Source organism: Felis catus, chromosome B2, assembly GCF_018350175.1.
Source record: "Felis catus isolate Fca126 chromosome B2, F.catus_Fca126_mat1.0, whole genome shotgun sequence".
In the NCBI taxonomy this organism is placed as follows: Eukaryota; Metazoa; Chordata; class Mammalia; order Carnivora; family Felidae; genus Felis; species Felis catus.
Window position 1 is genome coordinate 97,496,501 of NC_058372.1, and position 18,238 is coordinate 97,514,738.

Sequence of the window (18,238 nt, forward strand, 5' to 3'; positions counted from 1 at the left end):
GCTGACAGTTCGGAGCCTGGAGCCTGCTTTGGATCCTATGTCCCCTTCTCTCTCTGACCTTCCCCCGCTCATGTTCTGCCTCTCTCTCTCAAAAATACAGTAAACATTAAAACATTTTAATTAAAAAAAAAAAAAAAAACCAAAGGAGAGTGTTTAGGGCTGCAAACAAGGTGGAAAGCTATAAAGAAAAGCAAAGAAATTACCACAAGTTTAGGAGTGATGACTTTTAGGGAGATAGGGGAGGGCTTTGATGGGAAAGGGCACTTTAGGAATTTTAGGGTGCTGGTAATCTTCTATTTCTTTTTTTAAATATATTTTTTATTTTTTATTTTTTATTTATTTTTAATTTTTTTTTCAACGTTTATTTATTTTTGGGACAGAGAGAGACAGAGCATGAACGGGGGAGGGGCAGAGAGAGAGGGAGACACAGAATCAGAAACAGGCTCCAGGCTCTGAGCCATCAGCCCAGAGCCCGATGCGGGGCTCGAACTCACGGACCGCGAGATTGTGACCTGGCTGAAGTCGGACGCTTAACCGACTGCGCCACCCAGGCGCCCTAAATATATTTTTTAAATGTTTATTTATTTTGGAGAGAGAGAGGGAGGCAGAGGACAGGAAGCAGGCTCTGTGCTGTCAGTACAAGGCCTGATTCAGGGCTCAAACTCATGAACTACAAGATCATGACCTGAGCCAAAGTCGGATACTTAACCCACGGAGCCACCCAGGCACCCTTTCTATTTCTTGACCTGAGTGTTAGTTATATGATGTTCTCCTAACAGCCATTCATTAAACTGTACTGTCATATAAAGTGTAAACTCTTCTCTGACTTTCTGTAAACATGTTATATTTCTCAATAGAGAACTGAAAAAAAGAAAGTATATGTTGAAAAAGAAGATAGGCGTATCATCCTCATAGATATAGGACAAGTACAAAACATAGATGCCTTTTAAAATATTTTAAGTGCCTTTGTTTCCTATTGGATAAGTTGAAAGATTCAGGGTTAATACACTTTTTTATTTTCTTTTTAGTATCTGAGAGAATGAAAGCATTAGGCGGGACCACATTAAGGACTTCTAGAAGGGATTTTCCAAGCATTCTCATCTTCTGAGTATTTCTTGAATCCAGAAGTTAAGCAACAATGATGTAAGAATTCTGACCAGCCTGCTTTCAATATTAATATACTACAACTGTGGAAAAGGGGAGGAGGACTAACTTAAAACATACTAGAAACTAGTTTTTATACTTGAGATAGGAATGCAATTCTAATTGTTCACTTGGGGGATCAATTTGTTTAAAAGGAACAACTTATTGGTAATACTGAGTTTATAGGGGGAGGGGCGAAAAGGTCAAAATGACTTCTTTCAGACTGAGCCTCATGGAATTCTTCCACCTGTGGTTTCCCCAGCTCGGCTCTGATTCTCTATTCAGCAGGTGAGGAAAGTTGATTTCACCACTTACCACTGAGCTGTCAGGTCCAGGGGACAGCTGAGAATGGTTTCTGAGGCCACCAACCATCCCCTGGCTGTTGGACTCTCCTCTCTGCTGCCTGTGCACTGGAGAAAGGCCAGCTGTGCAGGCCGCAGTATCTCCCACTTCTAGGCTCCTTGTGGGTCACAGCCCTTCCAGTTGGTTGTCATGACAACCAATTCACTCTTCAACCACATAGTTTGATAACGCAACAAATGAGAAAAAAAGGGGGGGGGGCTTGGCTCAAACCTCATCTTATTGGTGGGCAAGATCCCTACAAACTACAAAGTGAGTTTCACTCTCCATAGTGAATAGGAAAGCCTGACCCAAAGTGACGGGTTTGGTTAGTTCCCTCAACAGGACAGGTACCCTAGGAATTGTGGGTTTTTATGGAATTATTCATTTGGCTTCATTATTTGTTTCCAAAATACAGATTTTATAAAAGTTTAAGAGTAAAAAAAAAAAGAAGCCCTTAACAGTATACATTTGAGAATTAATTGAAGTTGCAAAAGAGCTCTAAATGCCGTGCAAATACATGTGGTTCAGATGTTACGCTTTCATAAAATGACTCGTGTTTGGAGGCCTGGAGGCTTCTTCCTCACATATGTCTCATTTAGCGATTTTGTCACCTATTTTGTTGGCATCCGTAGTCTCTCCAGAAATGAGCACAGGTAACCCCTGAGAGGGCGCAGAAATGTGATTATTAAAGGAACGTGAACTATCTAGAGAGTCAAGCAACAGAATGAAGGCGAGGCCTTTCCAACACGTGGACAAGAGTGGATCGAACCACCAACCAGACTTTCCTCCCTGGTGAGAACCCAGGTGCTCAGGCCAGATGCCCTGAATGCTTCTTGAAGTGGGCAGACTGGACTCAGAAAGCAGGTCCCACTAATGGCACTAGGACCCCTACTCAGGCCACCAAGAAGGGGTCTGCCATGACCTGAATTGAAAGAGAAGTTCCTCTGGCAAAGGATAAACCTTCTTCCAAGACGTAAGGCAACCGCGGTAGCTTACCCAGTACTTTCCTATGCCAGGCTTTGCTGTAACATATGCACAGACCTCATACCTTGCTAGTTTGAGGATTTTAAATTGTTTACATCAGACTTGCAAAATTTGTCAAACTTTTATATGTTTCCTCTGCCGTCTTCCTGTTCCACAAATTTACTCCGTTTCCAGCTGTGAATGTAGGAGAGGCAATAATCATGTCTCGTGAGCCTTGAAACACACCCTATAGGGATTTTAGTATTAGATTATTCTAGAAAACTTTACACACTAGTGGACATGCCAAATTGCACCAGGTAGATGTAAGTCTGAAGAATAACGAATGGTTCCATGTGACCTTGATTTCTTTAAAGTACCACATCAATGTTTTAATTTGTATGTAAGATTCCAATTACTAGGCATTTAAAATAGATTTTCCAGCGAGTAGATGTACAAGTTTTCCCCAAATGAGAAATGGAGTGGATGCACCACATGACGCCCAATGCAGTCTGCCGCAGGCCTGTCAGCTGGCAGCATTGCATTAATTCTGCCTTCCTGGCTTCCTTTCCTTTAGAAGTGACTTGTTGGGGGGTGCCTGGGTGGCTCAGTCGGTTAAGCATCTGACTTTGGATCAGGTCATGATCTCGCGGTCCGGCCCGTGAGTTCAAGCCCCGCATTGGACTCTGTGCTGACAGCTTGGAGCCTGGAGCCTGCTTCGGATTCTGTCTCGCTGTGTCTCTCCTTGTGCTCTGTCTCTCTGTTTCTCAAAAATAAATACACGTTAAAAAAAAATTTAGAAGTGATTTGTTGAATCTTATAATAGAATTTAGAAACTGTGGTCACAAACTCAATTCTTACTGCTGGCTTTCAAAAGAAGAATTGAGTACTTCCTTCCTTCAACTGGCAAACAATAACCTATAAGGCATTCAGCCTGGCCCTGAGGTCTTCAAGGACCTAAACTCTACTTGGGAAGAAAAAATTAAAAATAAGTAAGAAGTCTTTGATTTAAAATCTATTTAGCTTTTGTTTTCTTTTGGACTCTGTTCTTTGCTTATATTTTCAAGCTTCTCTTTTATTTCTTGAAATATATTAAACACACTTATTTTCTGGGTCTGCTTATTGCAATATCCTAAATCTTTGTGTATCTGATCTTTTTTTGTTTCTATCTGCTCTTACTTATGGAGGCTTGCTTCCTTATTTTTTTTTATTTTAATTTTTTATTTTTTTATTTTTGAGACAGAGACAGAGCATGAGCAGGGGAGGAGCAGAGAGAGGGGGAGACACAGAATCTGAAGCAGGCTCCAGGCTCTGAGCTGTCAGCACAGAGCCCGATGTGGGGCTCCAACTCATGGAGTGTGAGATCATGACCTGAGCTGAAGTCGGAGGCTCAACCGACTGAGCCACCCAGGCGCCCCTGTTTTGTTTTCTGATTATAAACTTCTGTTCTTGAAACTTTATCTGTGGGCATTCTTTGGGGCCTAAGTTCAAGATCTCCTCCTCCAGAGAGGATTGTGTCTGCTCTTTCCAGTTGTTTGGAGTACCCCAAACTTGAACTGATTAGGTTTTTAAAATTCCATGGTATCAGGAATTTAAATCACAATCTTACGTGCAGATCATAGTGTAGTGATGAACTCTCAAGGAAGATTCATATGTCTTTTTGGTTTTACTCCATCCAGCACCAGATCAATACAGGCAAATTTTGGGGGGGTCCTCTTCTGCAGAACAAGTCAATTTCACATTCATCTTTACTTGGCTGTTTGGAATCCCAGTTTTATCAGAGAGGTTCTTTTTTTGTTTTAATATATAAGTGTTTTATATGAAATATTTTCTCCCAATTTTATTAAGGTATAGTTGACATGTAACATTGTGTAAGTTTAAGTTGTACAGCGTGTGCTCACTTCGGGAGCACATATGCAAAAATTGGAATGATAGCATAGCTCCCGTGTAAAGAAGACATACAAATTTGTGAAGCATTCCATATTTTTTTTAAAAAGGTACACAGCATGATTATTTGATATATGTATATATCGTGCAATGATTAGCACCATTAGGTTAGTTAACACACCCATCACTTCACATAATTACTCGTGTGTGTGTGTGTGTGTGTGTGTGGTGAGAACATTTAAGATTTACTCTCTTAGTAACTTTCAAGTATAAAATACAGTGTTGTTAAGTATAGTCTAAGTTTGGGATTATATGTACTAAAAAGTGTAGGGAGAAAAAGTTGCAGGTAAGAAATGAAGGCGCATGGAGGCTTTGTGGGGAAAGCAAAGGTCAAAGCAATTTCACGCTAAAATGTAACAATCACTGAGATTTTCCAAGGTTTGCCCATAAGGACAAATTACAAGGGTAAATTTTCTGAGTAAGATGCACATTTACCAAGCTCAATGTTTCTGATCACTGCCATTTGAAGTTTTTGTTGTTGTTATTTTATTTCCATTTGAAGTTTTGATCCTCAACTCATTGGAAACTTACCCAACACTATGCATGACCTCTTGTGTTTGTCTTGTACTGCTTTTCAACTATGGAAATACTGAACTTTTTAATGTCTTGTCTCCTCAAGGCTGTAAGCTTTTTGAGAGACATAGCTATATCATGTCCCCAACCTCCATTCCTCACCAAGGGGGTCACAAAAAGCTAAATTAATCTACTGAATCTTTAATGCTTCCAGGTTTTGAATGCCCTTGGGATAGGCATTCTGTAAATGGACACTCAACAGATTTTTAGTGAAAATCTAATAACCTGAGAGCCCAGCCAGTGTAAACATATTCTAAGTCTGCATGTTTGTACTTTAAGGACAAAAGTTTGCTTAGATTCAGAGTGTGAACTTTTTTTTTTTTTTTAACAGTGTGCTATAAGTATTAAGAAGGAACAACTCAAAGTTCTTTGTATTCTATGCTCTATCACGGTGCAAAGCAATGGGTGATCTGGCCTCTGGGTTCCTCCCAAAAAGCTGAACACGCTGATGCTGAACACGACTCCTGGTAACATGCCCCAAAGCCCCTCGGCCCCCCATGTGATCTTTGAAGTCCCAATCCACCCCCTTACCCCCCAGGGACACTTTCAGTTGAGAGTTGTCCTCTGTCAGGGTCCACATTGCCAGGCTATAAACCAAACGCAAACTCAGGGCTCTCAGGACAGGCCCACAATGAGAAAAGTGGAGCAGCAAGCGCAGGAACACCACCAGGAAACAGTCAGAGCCCCCCTTCCCAGAGTTCCCTTCCAAAGAGAAGCCGAGGTAGCAAAAGCGCATTTGTACGTGCCAGAGCTGTATGCCCAAGTGACGGGCGCGTTCGGGGGACATTCTGAGCAAGAGAGCGAGGTCACAAACTACGCAAGGTGATAAATCCACCTCGCGGCCAGGGTGTAGTGTGCCAGGTAGTATGTGAGCATGTGAAATCGGCTCCGGAACCTGTGGCCGCGGAGCCCCGCCGGCTTTGTTCCCGAAATGTGATTGAAAGAGCCGAAACCGGGCTTAAAGAAGGCAGCTTTTGGTGGCGGGAACTCGTGGTTTCCGCAGGGGCTTGGGCAGCGCGCGAAAGTCGCCATCAGGCTCACCGGCCCCAGCCAGCCGCTGCGCTGGAATCCTGCAGCGGAGACAGTCTGCCTGGCCCATGAGCGGAGCCCGGAGAGGTCGTGGCCCGGGTCTGCAGCGTCCCCCAGCCAGCGCGGGCTGCCCCACGCGCCCGCCACTCCGCTGCGCGGCCAGCACAACATTCCATTTAAAAATAACACCCACGTGCGCTGGTAAACAAGCGCGCGCGGCTACTGCTGCCGCGCGCCCCGGGTGAGCCAGTTCGGCGCGCGCCCGCCCTCCTCCCGCACGTGTCTGCCGGCTCCGCCCGCGCCGCTCCGGCGTGTCTCACTCTCCACCCCCTCGGACTGCCGCGCACCGCCCAGAAGCCCCAAGCCCGGCAGCTCCAGGGCCCTAGTGTCCCTCTACTTTGGCAGGCGCGCCCCGCAGGGTGCTCTCCAAGTTTCCTCTCCCTACACCACCACCTCGCAGCAGGACCCATCGCCCCAGGTCTGCTCCCCTTCTTCCCTCCTCTGTCCTCTCAAGTCCCCCGCCTCTGAACTCTCCCTCAGCGCGCGAAAGGTTGGCTTCAGGTTCGTCCTCTCTTTCTCTCCTCTCCTCTCTGTCCCCTCCTTTCTTCCTTAGAATTTTACTCGATTGTTTATTATTTGCTGGGGGGCGGGGGCGGGGGGCGGAGAGGGGTGTCTGGGGCCTGGAGACTGGTGCCCGCGGCCAGTCAGCGCGCGGCGTGGTTTGACGAGTAGGCGGTGCAGCGAATGGGGACGCGGCGCAGAGCTCCCGGGTCACGCGCGTGTGGATACAATGACATCATCTGTTTGTACGCGTCGAACTAGCTTGGTGCAGGGGCGGGGACGCGCGTCACTTGAGTGACGGGCCCTGCGCAAAGCCCGGAGTCTGGAATTGGCTGGGTGGGCGGACTCCTGAGTACCCTGGGTTGGACCTTTTTTGTGTATTGGGTTGTTGAGCGAGCTCTGGACTCTGAGGTCTCCAGTGACTGACAAAGATTTAAGAAAAAAGGGGAAAAAAGAGATTTATGAACCAAAGTGAATAGAGCTTTGGTGTGCGTATCGCATGTAGTGCATTGTTAGTGTACAAATGAATTTAGGCACTGATAATAGGATAAGGACTTGTGAAGATGTTTTCCCAAACCTAAAGAAGTAGCTTTAAATAAAAAACCCCAAAACTTAAAAATGCACAATTAGCTGTTCTGTAGTCATTTACAAATTAGAAGCAATTTAGTTCCCATTCATAATTGTTCAAAATCTGCCCTTGCGTTTAGGAATGGGGGAAAATTTGCATTTCTCCCGAGTGAGTTACACTTCTCCCCTCATTTGCCAAGAAATCCATGACAAGTCGAGCGTCCTAGGTAAGAAACTCAGCTGCAAACCTTTTGGTGCCTGATCAAATCTGAGAGCGTCAGTTTATCGAAGTCTTGTATGGCACCAACATCTTCTCTTGTCAGTATATCCACGCCGAGGTAACCTCTGCGATCTGCGGTCAGCATCTTATCTCGGGTGTTACCTGGTGTCCGATTCTAACCGGGAACCGGACACCAGGGCGGGCCCAGAGCCTGGCGGGCGGACGCGCCCGCCGGGGACCCTCAGTACCAGGCGCCCTGCCCGGAGTCTGAGAGGCCGCGCGACTGCGCTCATGGAGCGTTCGGGGCTCTGCTCTCCCCCTCCTTCTTCTCCTAGGCTGGCGCCGCGCTTTGTTGTCGTTGAGACTCTCGGGAGGAGGAGCCCAGCGAGGAGGGCTGCGGGAGCCCGCCTAGTCCCGGCCCGCGGCGCGCGCCCCGACACCCACGCCCGCAGTCCCGCGGAGCCGGGTCGCGCAGGCGCGCGCGCGAGCACACATATACACACACGCACACACACGCACGCACACAGCACACCCGGGCCCGCCGCCCAGCCCTCCCCTTGGGCGGGGACCCGCCCGCCGTCAGCTTAGGTTGAGGCACCCTGCGTGTGTCTATAACTTTGTGCTGCTGCCGCGGCCGCCCTGCTCGTGTAAGGGAGGAGGAGGAGGAATGTGGAAGGCGGCGGCGCGCAGGCTGACAGGCGTTTCCTCAGGCGGGCTGCGGCGGCAGCCAGAGCGCCTCTCCTTCGCCGAGGTTGCGCGCCCCCTCCTCGCCGTGCCCCGGGCCCGCGCGGGATTGTGCGTCCTCCCCACTCGTCCCTGAAGGGAAGGAACTGAGGTAGGCGCCGGAGCTTTGCAGCGGGGCGGCCGCCTTCCCGGTGACTCCGGATCTGCTTCCGAGCTGGGCCAGGCGCTTCCCTTTTCCCTCCCCGTGACTCGGTGTGCGCGCCCCCTTTCCCTCCCGCTAGTGTTTTTAAAGGACTTGAGTGAAGGGGGGAAAACTGTCAAGATGGCAGCAGCGGGAGCAAGGAGGTGATGAACGTGCTGGTCCGGGTTTTCTGGCAGCCCGGGAGACTTGGCGCTTCCTGACCTGTTGGAAGATTTATGTTCCGACTTGTCCCCTCCCCGCGTTCTTTACAGGGAAGGGGGTGGAGGGTACAACGTCCGCGAGCAAATAAACCACACAAAAACCCAAAGTGGTCGTTCCTGCTTGGCTCGACCCTTTGCAAACACCCGCCGAGCTGCTTGCCCCCCTGCTTCCCGTCTGGTCCTTTTTCTGGAAGTGTCAAGGGCCGGTCCGCGCTCGGACTCATGTTCGCCTTCCCGGCCCGCGGGGCCAAGAGAGGAGAAGGTGGCTGCCCGTGCCGTTCCCGGGCTCGGGCCCCTCGGCCAGGAGAAGGGGTACAAGGGGGCGCGGAGGCGGCAGGGCCAGGGGCGAGGAGGAGAAGAGCGGAAGACGCCACAGACTTTGGCTGCGGCGCCGCGGGAAGCACTTGAGCGGGCCCGAACGAAACATAAACAAACGCACGCCCGCTCGGGCTCCTACCGCCGCTCGGCTGCGCCAGCTCCGGCCGCTGCCCGCTTTAAAGGCGCGGCCCGCGCCCCTCCCCCGCCCCCGCCCCTCCCCCTTCTTCCCCGCCCAGCCACCTAGCCCAGGAGGGACCTGCAGATCTGGCGGCCGCGGCGGCGGGGGGAGGGGGCTGCCCCGTGCGAGCCCGTCGATTCGCTCCGGTCTCCCCCGAGGCCTGGCCAGGGGGCGGTGTCTGCTGCGCCAGGTTCGCGGGACGCACGTCTCCAGGTCTGCCTGCTTCTAGGAGGCGGGCGCCGTGCGGCCGGGAAGCGGCGGCAGCGGGCGAGGACTCGCCGAGGACCGGGCTCCAGCCCGGGATAACGAACTCTCCTTCTCTCTCCTCTCGTGCTTCCCCAGGCGGCGGCAGTAGCGGCAGCGGCTCCCGGGAGCCCGAGCCTTCGCGGCGCCCCCGTCCCTCCCCCGCCGCACCCCGCCCCGGCGCGAGAGGAGAGCGCGAGAGCCCGAGCCGCGGGCGGGCGGGCGGCGAAGATGGCAGAGGCACCGGCCTCCCCGGCCCCGCTCTCTCCGCTCGAAGTGGAGCTGGACCCGGAGTTCGAGCCCCAGAGCCGGCCGCGCTCCTGTACGTGGCCCCTGCAGAGGCCAGAGCTCCAGGGGAGCCCGGCCAAGCCCTCGGGGGAGACGGCCGCCGATTCCATGATCCCCGAAGAGGAGGACGATGAAGACGACGAGGACGGTAGCGGTAGGGCCAGCTCGGCCATGGCGATCGGCGGCGGCGGGAGCGGCACGCTGGGCTCCGGGCTGCTCCTTGAAGACTCGGCCCGGCTGCTGGCTCCTGGAGGGCAGGACTCCGGGTCCGGGCCAGCCCTCGCGGCGGGCGCGCTGAGCGGGGGGACGCAGACGCCGCTGCAGCCTCAGCAGCCACTGCCACCGCCGCAGCCGGGGGCGGCTGGGGGCTCCGGGCAGCCGAGGAAATGCTCGTCGCGGCGGAACGCCTGGGGAAACCTGTCCTACGCCGACCTGATCACTCGCGCCATCGAGAGCTCCCCGGACAAACGGCTCACTCTGTCCCAGATCTACGAGTGGATGGTGCGCTGCGTGCCCTACTTCAAGGATAAGGGCGATAGCAACAGCTCGGCCGGGTGGAAGGTGCGTACCCACCTCGGGCGGGCGGCCGGACCCGCCGGGCCTCCTGCGCAGTGCGAGACGCGCCTTCGATTCATCGGAGCGCGCCTGCGGGCGCTGGGGAGAGGGGTTGGCAGCGAGAGCCTCCGCTGTGAGGTTTCGGGGGATCTGTGTGACCCCCAGAGGAGGGGAACCTGGGGTCGGCCGCGGAGGGGGGTTGGGGAAATGAGGCTTCCGGGGAAGCCTCGGGCATGGCCAGGTGAGGAGAGGGGGCAAGGGATGCCGGCGAGGGAAGGACTGGCGGACAGGAGTGCGTTTGACGGATTCCCCGGACTGCGCGGAGGAGGTAGGTCTGCGGCTAACTTCGAAGTAGAAATCACCGTAGTGGGGGTGCGGGGAGGGCGCTGCGGGTGGAGTGAGAGGATGTGGGGGAGTGTTTGGGACTTGGTGCCCGGAGAAGCGGTTGGATTTGTGGTTCCCAGTCTGTCACAGGAGCATGGTCGTTGTTACTAGCTGGATGAGCACCCTTACGTCGAAGTTTCTAGCGTGTGGATGTTAATTCCCACAGGCATACCGGTCCCATTAGAAAAAGCTGTGGTTGTAAACCTTTTCCTGGTTGCTTGTCTTTCCTTGTCTGTGTTGACATCTTTATTAGAGAGGTTTTCCCAGTAAACGAGTCTCCAAACTTGAGATGTTCTGGGTCCTGGAATGGGCCAGCCCTTCCACCTTAAGGCGGACTAGCCACACCTGCTGCTTCTATTGAGGCCTGGACTCTGGCGCTATTTGAGGCCAGGTCCAGGTGTGGAGGACTGGGGCCTGGAGCTTCACCTAGCCTTCCCTGGCCTAGGGGAGGGAGATGTAGTGGCAGGACTGGGCCATAATGGCTTCTACCTATAAGTGAACCAGAAGGGAGGCTCTCTACTGTTCCTTTTCAGCCTCTTGGGGCACTGGGCACATGGTAGGGAGAGAGGTGTGGAAAGGCCTATGATGTAATGACTTCCTGCAGTTGGGCATCTAAACAGATTAACTCCTGTGCCCCTGCTGGGCTGCTGATACCCAGCTGCTTTGCTCTTCCTGGCACCTCATTCTCCTGGCCTCTACCCCAAGATATGAATGTGTCATTACCAGGCAAAAGAGGTACATGTGGAGATACATATCACTTATCAGTTGCTTCTATTTGCAAGTTAGCTTTTTTTTTTTTTTTAATTAAAGAGGTGGTTGCTTCCTTCCTCAGTCCTCTTCACTGTATCTTCCTGGATTCCAGTATGTGTGTACAGCAAGAACAGTGTAATCTTGGTGGAGAACTGGAGCCCTGGAGAGGAATTTGTGTAAAAATTGAAGAATGTAGTGTGTTTTAAAGAAAAAAGAACTTAATGTGTTGAGTTTTAATTTGCTTAAAAAAAAACCTTGCAAAGTACCTTTTTTTTAAATTTCTTATGGCTAGAAAAGGACTTGTTGAGATTTTTTTTTCTTTTTTTTTTTTTAAGTTTATTAATCCTGAGAGAGACAGACAGCGTGAGGGAGGGGCAGAGAGAGAATCCCAAGCAGTCTCCATGCTGTGAGTGCAGAGGCCAGCTCAGGGCTCGAACTCAGGAAACTGAGATCATGACCTGAGCCGAAATCGAGAGTCAGATGCTTAACTGAGCCACCCAGGCGCCCCTTGCTGAGATACTTTAAAAGCAAAATGTGTGCTTTGAAATTATTCCACATATCTGTCTCATTTCCTTTAATGAATGCTGACATTATGAATCTTACATTTGATTTAATTTTAAAGCTTTGCAAAAGAATGCCAGCTGTGTGATCCGAGGGCCATTTACAGAAAGCATGGGAGTGAGTTCCATTTCAAAGCAGTGTTACTGTGATAGCTTTTAAAACTGAATTTCCAAGTGAGTAGCAAGGGTTAATCTCAGTGTATAGCGTCAGGAAGGGGTGGGTTTCAAGATCTAAGAAAATGGATATAGGGGTTTGGAATATTTTTCAAATTGCTCACACTTGCAGTGAGTCCTGTATATTTTGAACTTGGTGCAGAGGATCTGCTAGTTAAAAGTTAGCTAGTTAAAGCTAAAAAGTTAGCGTTGGAAGGGTTTTCACATTTCCTATGACTTTCAAGTTTACAAAAGTAGTTTAATTCCACAAATAATATTTCTTGCTATTGTGCTTACAGTTAAAGATGGTAACAGTTTTGATTTTTTTTTTTTTTAAAGATCTAGGTGAGAAAGTAGTATTACCAAAAGTAGCCATGAATTGTGATTCAGTTAATTATATTTTCACGTAGCTTGCAGGACTTACAATAGAGATTTGGGGCCTAGTCATAAACTTTATGGTTTTATGTCCTTAACCTTTTTTTGGTCTCATGCTATCTCATGTCTCTCTCTCTCTCTCTCTCTCTCTCTCTCTCTCTCTCTCTCTCTCTTTTGGTTGGAGTATATTCAGTGCACAGTGTTAAATTAGTTTCTATCTTATCTCTAACATTTGTGAAATATAAATTGAAACTCGAGCCTTAATATGTTTAATAAAGGGCATAAAGTAAAATGTCTTTATGTTTAAGGTAAGTAAAATTATTTTTAAGATTTTATACTAGTTCTGAGTATCACATGACAACTTGTGGGGCTGTCCTTTAAAGATTTTTTGTAAGATGACTTTCATCAAAAGATGCACCCATGCAGGAACTTCCAAATCTTTGATGATGGAGAAAGCCCTTTGAAACTGGGGCTGGTTTCATATTCTGATTATGACTAATAGCCAGCCTTTTTTTGTGCTTGTGGTTCAGTGGGGGTGGTAGAAGAGGGAAGAGGGAGAGGTCAGGAGCTAATTGTGACCCATTTCCCTGCGTCCAAGTTTCAGGAGTTGATTCCTATCACGATTAGTCATTTTGAGAGCAGGCATGTGCACTTAAACCACACTGCTTTCATTCTTAGTTACGCATTAGGGTTTTTAACTTCTAAAAATGTCTAGAATTCAGGTTAACCTCTCCTAGTCCTGTGTGCACATAGGCACAGTATGCAGGGCTTAGGCCTTGCTTTTTTCGTGGCTTTTTTGGCCTGTTGCATTCTGAGATTCTGTCACCAGAATTCTCACCCTAAGATCAGAGAATGAAAGGATTAGAAAAGAAGGCATTGGAGATCAGAACTGGGACTAGTGATTTGAAGCCCTGGTTGCATATTAGAATCACCTGGGAGCTTAAAAAAAAAAAGCCAATACCCAGAGAATCGGTTTTAATTGGGCTGGTCTGGGGCTTAGCATTATTTTTGTTTGTTTGTTTTTGTTTAAGTTTCTCAGGTTATTCTAATACACAGCCGGGATGAGGCTTGCAGAGATTGTTCAACTCCCTCATAGGTGAAGAACCTGATTCTTCAAGTTAAGGACCTCTCTCAGATCCCACAGCTAGTTAGTACACAGGTAATTAATAGTCGCAGTTCTGGAGATTTGTTCTTTATCACACTATTTTCCTCTTTAAATCGAGGATCTATTTTTTAAAAGTCACTTACTAAGTAACAAGTAGTCTTACACAAGTAAAAGATGCTTTCCTGAAAAGCATATTTGCCTCTCAGTCTAAAGATGTCTTGGTTATTATTTTAGCATCAGAACCGGATGAATATTGATGGAGGCTGAGTGAGTTTCTCATATTTGTATAGCCGTCCAGTGTTGATCAGTACGGGTACTTAGGAATTATGAAGTGATGAAGGTGGCAGAAAAGATAGCATTTTAACAAAAGGAGGAAGTTCCTGGTTAACTTAGGTTTGAAAGATGCATATTGTGCCAGACAGAAAGGTGATGGCTATCTCGCAGGCTCCCTTACCTCAGGCAATAAGTAGAAATGAATAATCAGATGTGGTCATGAGGGGAAAAGGTTACATTTCCTTTAATTTGGATTAAGTTTACTTGTACTGCACCACCCATAATGAAACTGGTTTGTTCTCTCAGTTCCTCCTGGGGAGGGGGGCAGACCTCTAGGACTCCAGGGTTTACCTGTTAAGGTCTATTTATTGCTTATTCACCTACTCACACCCACACACCTGCATTTCCCACGGGGTTAGGGCATGATTGTATCAAGTAGCCGTGAGTTTCTGTGCTGGTTCTCAAAATTTCACAAATGGAGGATCTTGTGTGTGTGACGATTTCTGCTGCTGCTGTGGAGGTTAATTCTGCAAGAGACTAGTCTTCTTTCATGTGACAATGTGTACTCTTACAGCCTCTTCCCAGAGTGAAAAGATGAGGACCCACCTGCCACGCAGTGCTTGTTGATGTTCTTACTGTTCTGCTTCTTTAGATTAATGCATGCAGTTCCTTCCCAACACACTGTGTTAAGAAAATGTCATTTTAACTGCAACTTTTATATTTAAAAAATATTTTTTTTAAATTCCAAAATGACGAAGTTGTGATAATTCCATGTTGGCTTGTAATTCTCCCCTCAGTCACCTTTTGGAGTAACTCACCAAAGGGCCAGTTACAGTCGTGTGTAAGGAATCTGTCTTCTGCTTGGCCCATGTTACCAAAATGCTGTTTTGTAACTTCCTTTGGCAGGACTGTCTTCGTCAGGGATTCTCAACGAATACACTTCCTCTTCCTACAGCCTCAGCACACTAGGGGGACTGGGGGACTGTTTTTCCTCTTTTTCAAAGCTGTGTCATCGACCTCTGAAGTGAAGAAATTGGCCCTTTTAAACTTTGATCTGTGGGCCCTGTAGCAGAGAGAGTCTTTAAAAAAGAAGCTAAGTGTTTGTTTTGATATGTTTATCTCCTTCTTAGAAAATGAAATGAAACTATGCAGACTTATTTTTAGGAGATTTTAGGAGGGTTCTATTTTAAGAGAATGACACCATAGAAGAACATCTTGTAGTTCAACTTTTTAATACGTGTGATTCTTACTTAAAACCTGCAAGATATTTTTATTTCGGAAATTAATGAAGAGTCCTTGTCCCAGTAAAAAGTCATTTATTTGGTCTGGAAAAAGTTTAGCAGATACCATCCATCCAAAGATCTTCATAAATATGCAAAGATAAGACTGTTTAGGTCCGTACATTCTGGCAGGGCACCCTGCTGACCCACTGCTTATCAGATCAGATTCCCAGGCTGGAGAGAATATGGAATTTATTTTGTTTTCATACCTTACTCGTCTTGCCTGGAGGGAACAGACTTGATCCTCTCTTGAGTCATTTTTCTCCTTACCTTTTCCTGTATCACAAATTGAAGGGTCCTGAAGAGCCACCCTGGCCTTTTCCTGCTATAGAAGGAGTTGGGAATGACACATATATAGGTAAGTTAGTGTCCGTGGACGTTATAGCTGGCATACAGTAAGTGACCGAAGATCAGAGAGAGAAAACCTTTTTACCATTTTCATCACATGCCATTTTATTCATGCAACAAACAGTCAAAGGCATACCGCTCACAGACAGGGCTTTCTCCTGGGCCTAAGGGATATAGTAGGAGCACAAGTCACATAAGGTTCCAGTTCACAGGATTCATGTTCTATTGGAGGAAGACAAAAAATAAACGTGCAGATCTGTGTTCTATGAACTTGTCATTGTTGTTCATTCACTTTGCCTTTTTTCACATCAGTACTTCAGCTCTCTGCAGAGAAGTTACTGGCAAATTGGAAAGTTGGTGTTGAACTCTGGCTTGGAGCTGGTCTTTAATTCTCTGCCGATCATTTTTTTCCAGCTTGCTTTGGAGACGCAAGGCCACTGTGGCATGGCTCCTGTAGTTTGGGTCTGTTTGGGAGAAGCTGGGTTTTTTCCAGGTCTGCCCAGATTAGGGCACACCTGTGGTCCTGGCCTGATCTGGGATCTCCAGTTCTGTCGTATGGGGCCTGGTAGAGGACTGGCCTCCCTCTGGAGTGGAGGTGGAGCCTTGATACAGCTGACTCATCCACATTGCTTCTCGCCTCAAATTTAGAACTAAAAGAGGTTTTAAAGATCATCTAACTACTTCATTTTACGGGTGAGGAGCGGGACGAGAGCATGTGAGTGACTGTCCAGGATCCTACAAGCTAGCAGAGATGGAGCTAAGAGTGTGTCCACGTGAGCCCCGGGAACCACTGTTCTGTAATGTCTGCTGTTAACCATTGTGGTTTCACAGCTGTTCGTGTCATTGCTTCCATTTCTGCAAACTCTTACTTCATTTGCTTGCCTCTGATTCCCCTCCCCCTTCGTTTAGGCTGGTTTGTGCTAAAGTAACTGTGTTGCTCTTTTAGCATTCTCCATCAGTGCTTTTAGCTAACCTAAAAGCCCTCTGTTTTAACCCTACTCCACCCTACTGTGCCCACCCCAGACTCCCACCTACTTGCTTTGTCATTTTTCTCTGACTCCTCTTGATTCCCAAGGACAGTGTAAGAGCCTCCAAAGCACAGAATGTGTTATTGCCAGACAATAACATATCTGATCCTTGGAGCTGCTTTTTGGATCATTATGTCCACAGCCCATGAAGATAGCCTTGTTCTGGGACTCTTGACACTGAAAGAGATGATGTGATTCGAGAGTGAGGCGATACCACATGTGGAGTCTTTTGGATACTTCTAGCTATGAAGTCTGAGACCTCCTAGCATTGATGTTGCTAGGGTATGGTGTAGTTATGAAAGGATACTCTGCTATCTAAGGCATTTCTTGTTAGTGTCTTATTTCCTCTTGTAGAAGTCCCTGAAAACTTCATTAGTGCCAGTTACTACCCATCACAGAAACTGAGGGGAACCTGATCTTGGAATGACTTCATTTAGAGAAAAAAGTTGAAATCAAGTCTGCTTTCTGTGTGTATGCCCCACCGATGCAGCATCAATATGCACCATCTAGAGAGAGTCACCATGGGATTGTTCAGCCTAAAATTCATTTACCCACTTCTTAGGAGCAGAGCTGTTGTGTAAGTTGTCCATAATGTTCTGCATTTGGAGGCAGAAGTCCCAGATGGACCTGAAGTTTTATATCCATGGATTGGGAAATAGAAGTCGTGTATGAAGGAGGAAGAGACAGCAAGCACTGTTTGAGATGGATCTTTTAAGGGCTAGTCTGGAGCTCTTCCGAGTTCATGTTTTTGAAATGTGTGGTTAGGCTGTGATTATGATACAAGAGCCCAATTCTGATGGCATCCCTACCCTGACAGACTCAGTGCCTTTAACCATTTTATTCCTGACTGAACAACATTTCTTTCTCAGTATCACAATTTCCCCAGTTGGAAAAAGAAGCACAGTAGCAAGCATCCATAGAATATTGTGATGTATCCTTCCTTCCTGATAAAACACAAGTGTGTGATTGGTGCATGTTTCAAGCTGGGCTTTTCTAGACAGTGTGTCTTTCAGTTTCCACTCAGGCTCAGGCTTTTTTTTTTTTTTTTTTTTTTTTTTTTTTTTTTTGGTCCTATTATGGGATAACATTATAAAATGAAATGGACTAGGTTCCCTTATGGGCTGTGGTCCTTTCAGTAATTTGCTACTCTAGTAATTGCTTGTGATGAAGAAACCAGGTTCTCTTCTAGGGGCTCACCATGCCTGGGTGTCAGATGTATCCTCGTCCTGCAGTGGAGAGGCGCACACAGAGCAAGGAAAGCTTGTGGCACACTTGTAGGGGGCAAGGCTGATGCAGGAAGTGACTCCTGCTACAAACAAGTGAAATGCATTAGCTTTCCTCTGGAGTAAACTTACAATAAATCCTACAGAGATGCCTTTGGCAGTTTTAAGTAGGTGTTTGGAATTTCTTATTTGTGTGTGTGTGTGTGTGTGTGTGTGTGTGTGTGTGTGTGTGTGTGTGTTGGGGGAGAATCCACATCATATTTTTCATTGTGTTTTAGATGTCTAGTGAAATTAATAATTTGGCTCCTGAAGCCATTGAGAATTTACTTTAAATTCAGAGCCAGCAGAGGGAGTACACAGGTCTTAAAGCTCATCTCAAGTGTTTTTTTCCCCATAAAGCCGAAATAATACCTTGATTAAAATAAAAAGGACTGTGATATATAGTGCTTCCTTGTAGGTTTATGTCATCAGAAACAGATAATTTGAGGGGCGCCTGGGTGGCTCAGTCGGTTAAGCGGCTGACTTTGGGTCGGGTCATGATCTCGCGGTTTGTGAGTTCCGGCCCCGCGTTGGGCTCTGTGCTGACAGCTCAGAGCCTGCAGCCTGTTTCGGATTCTGTGTCTCCCTCTCTCTGACCCTCCCCTGCTCGTGCTCTGGCTCTCTCTGTCTCAGAAATAAATAAAACATTAAAAAAAAACAAAACAAAAACGGATAATTTGTGGAGGGGCTGTTAAAAACCTAAGGTAACT

At 47.7% G+C, this 18,238-nt stretch overlaps 1 protein-coding gene and 1 pseudogene across 1 annotated transcript in view; both read left to right on the forward strand.

Moving 5' to 3' along the window:
• Positions 1 to 4,338: 4,338 nt before the first annotated feature.
• Positions 4,339 to 4,433, forward strand: LOC111560676 (annotated as a pseudogene).
• Positions 4,434 to 7,886: 3,453 nt separating this feature from the next.
• FOXO3 (forkhead box O3) overlaps positions 7,887 to 18,238 on the forward strand; it is a 126,569-nt gene continuing 116,217 nt past the window's right edge. Inside the window, exons 1-2 of the mRNA XM_003986453.6 lie at positions 7,887 to 8,177; positions 9,267 to 10,016. Of these exons, the coding sequence (XP_003986502.2) occupies positions 9,399 to 10,016 (618 nt within the window). The 5' untranslated portion in view covers positions 7,887 to 8,177; positions 9,267 to 9,398. The remainder of the gene's footprint in view (positions 8,178 to 9,266; positions 10,017 to 18,238) is intronic.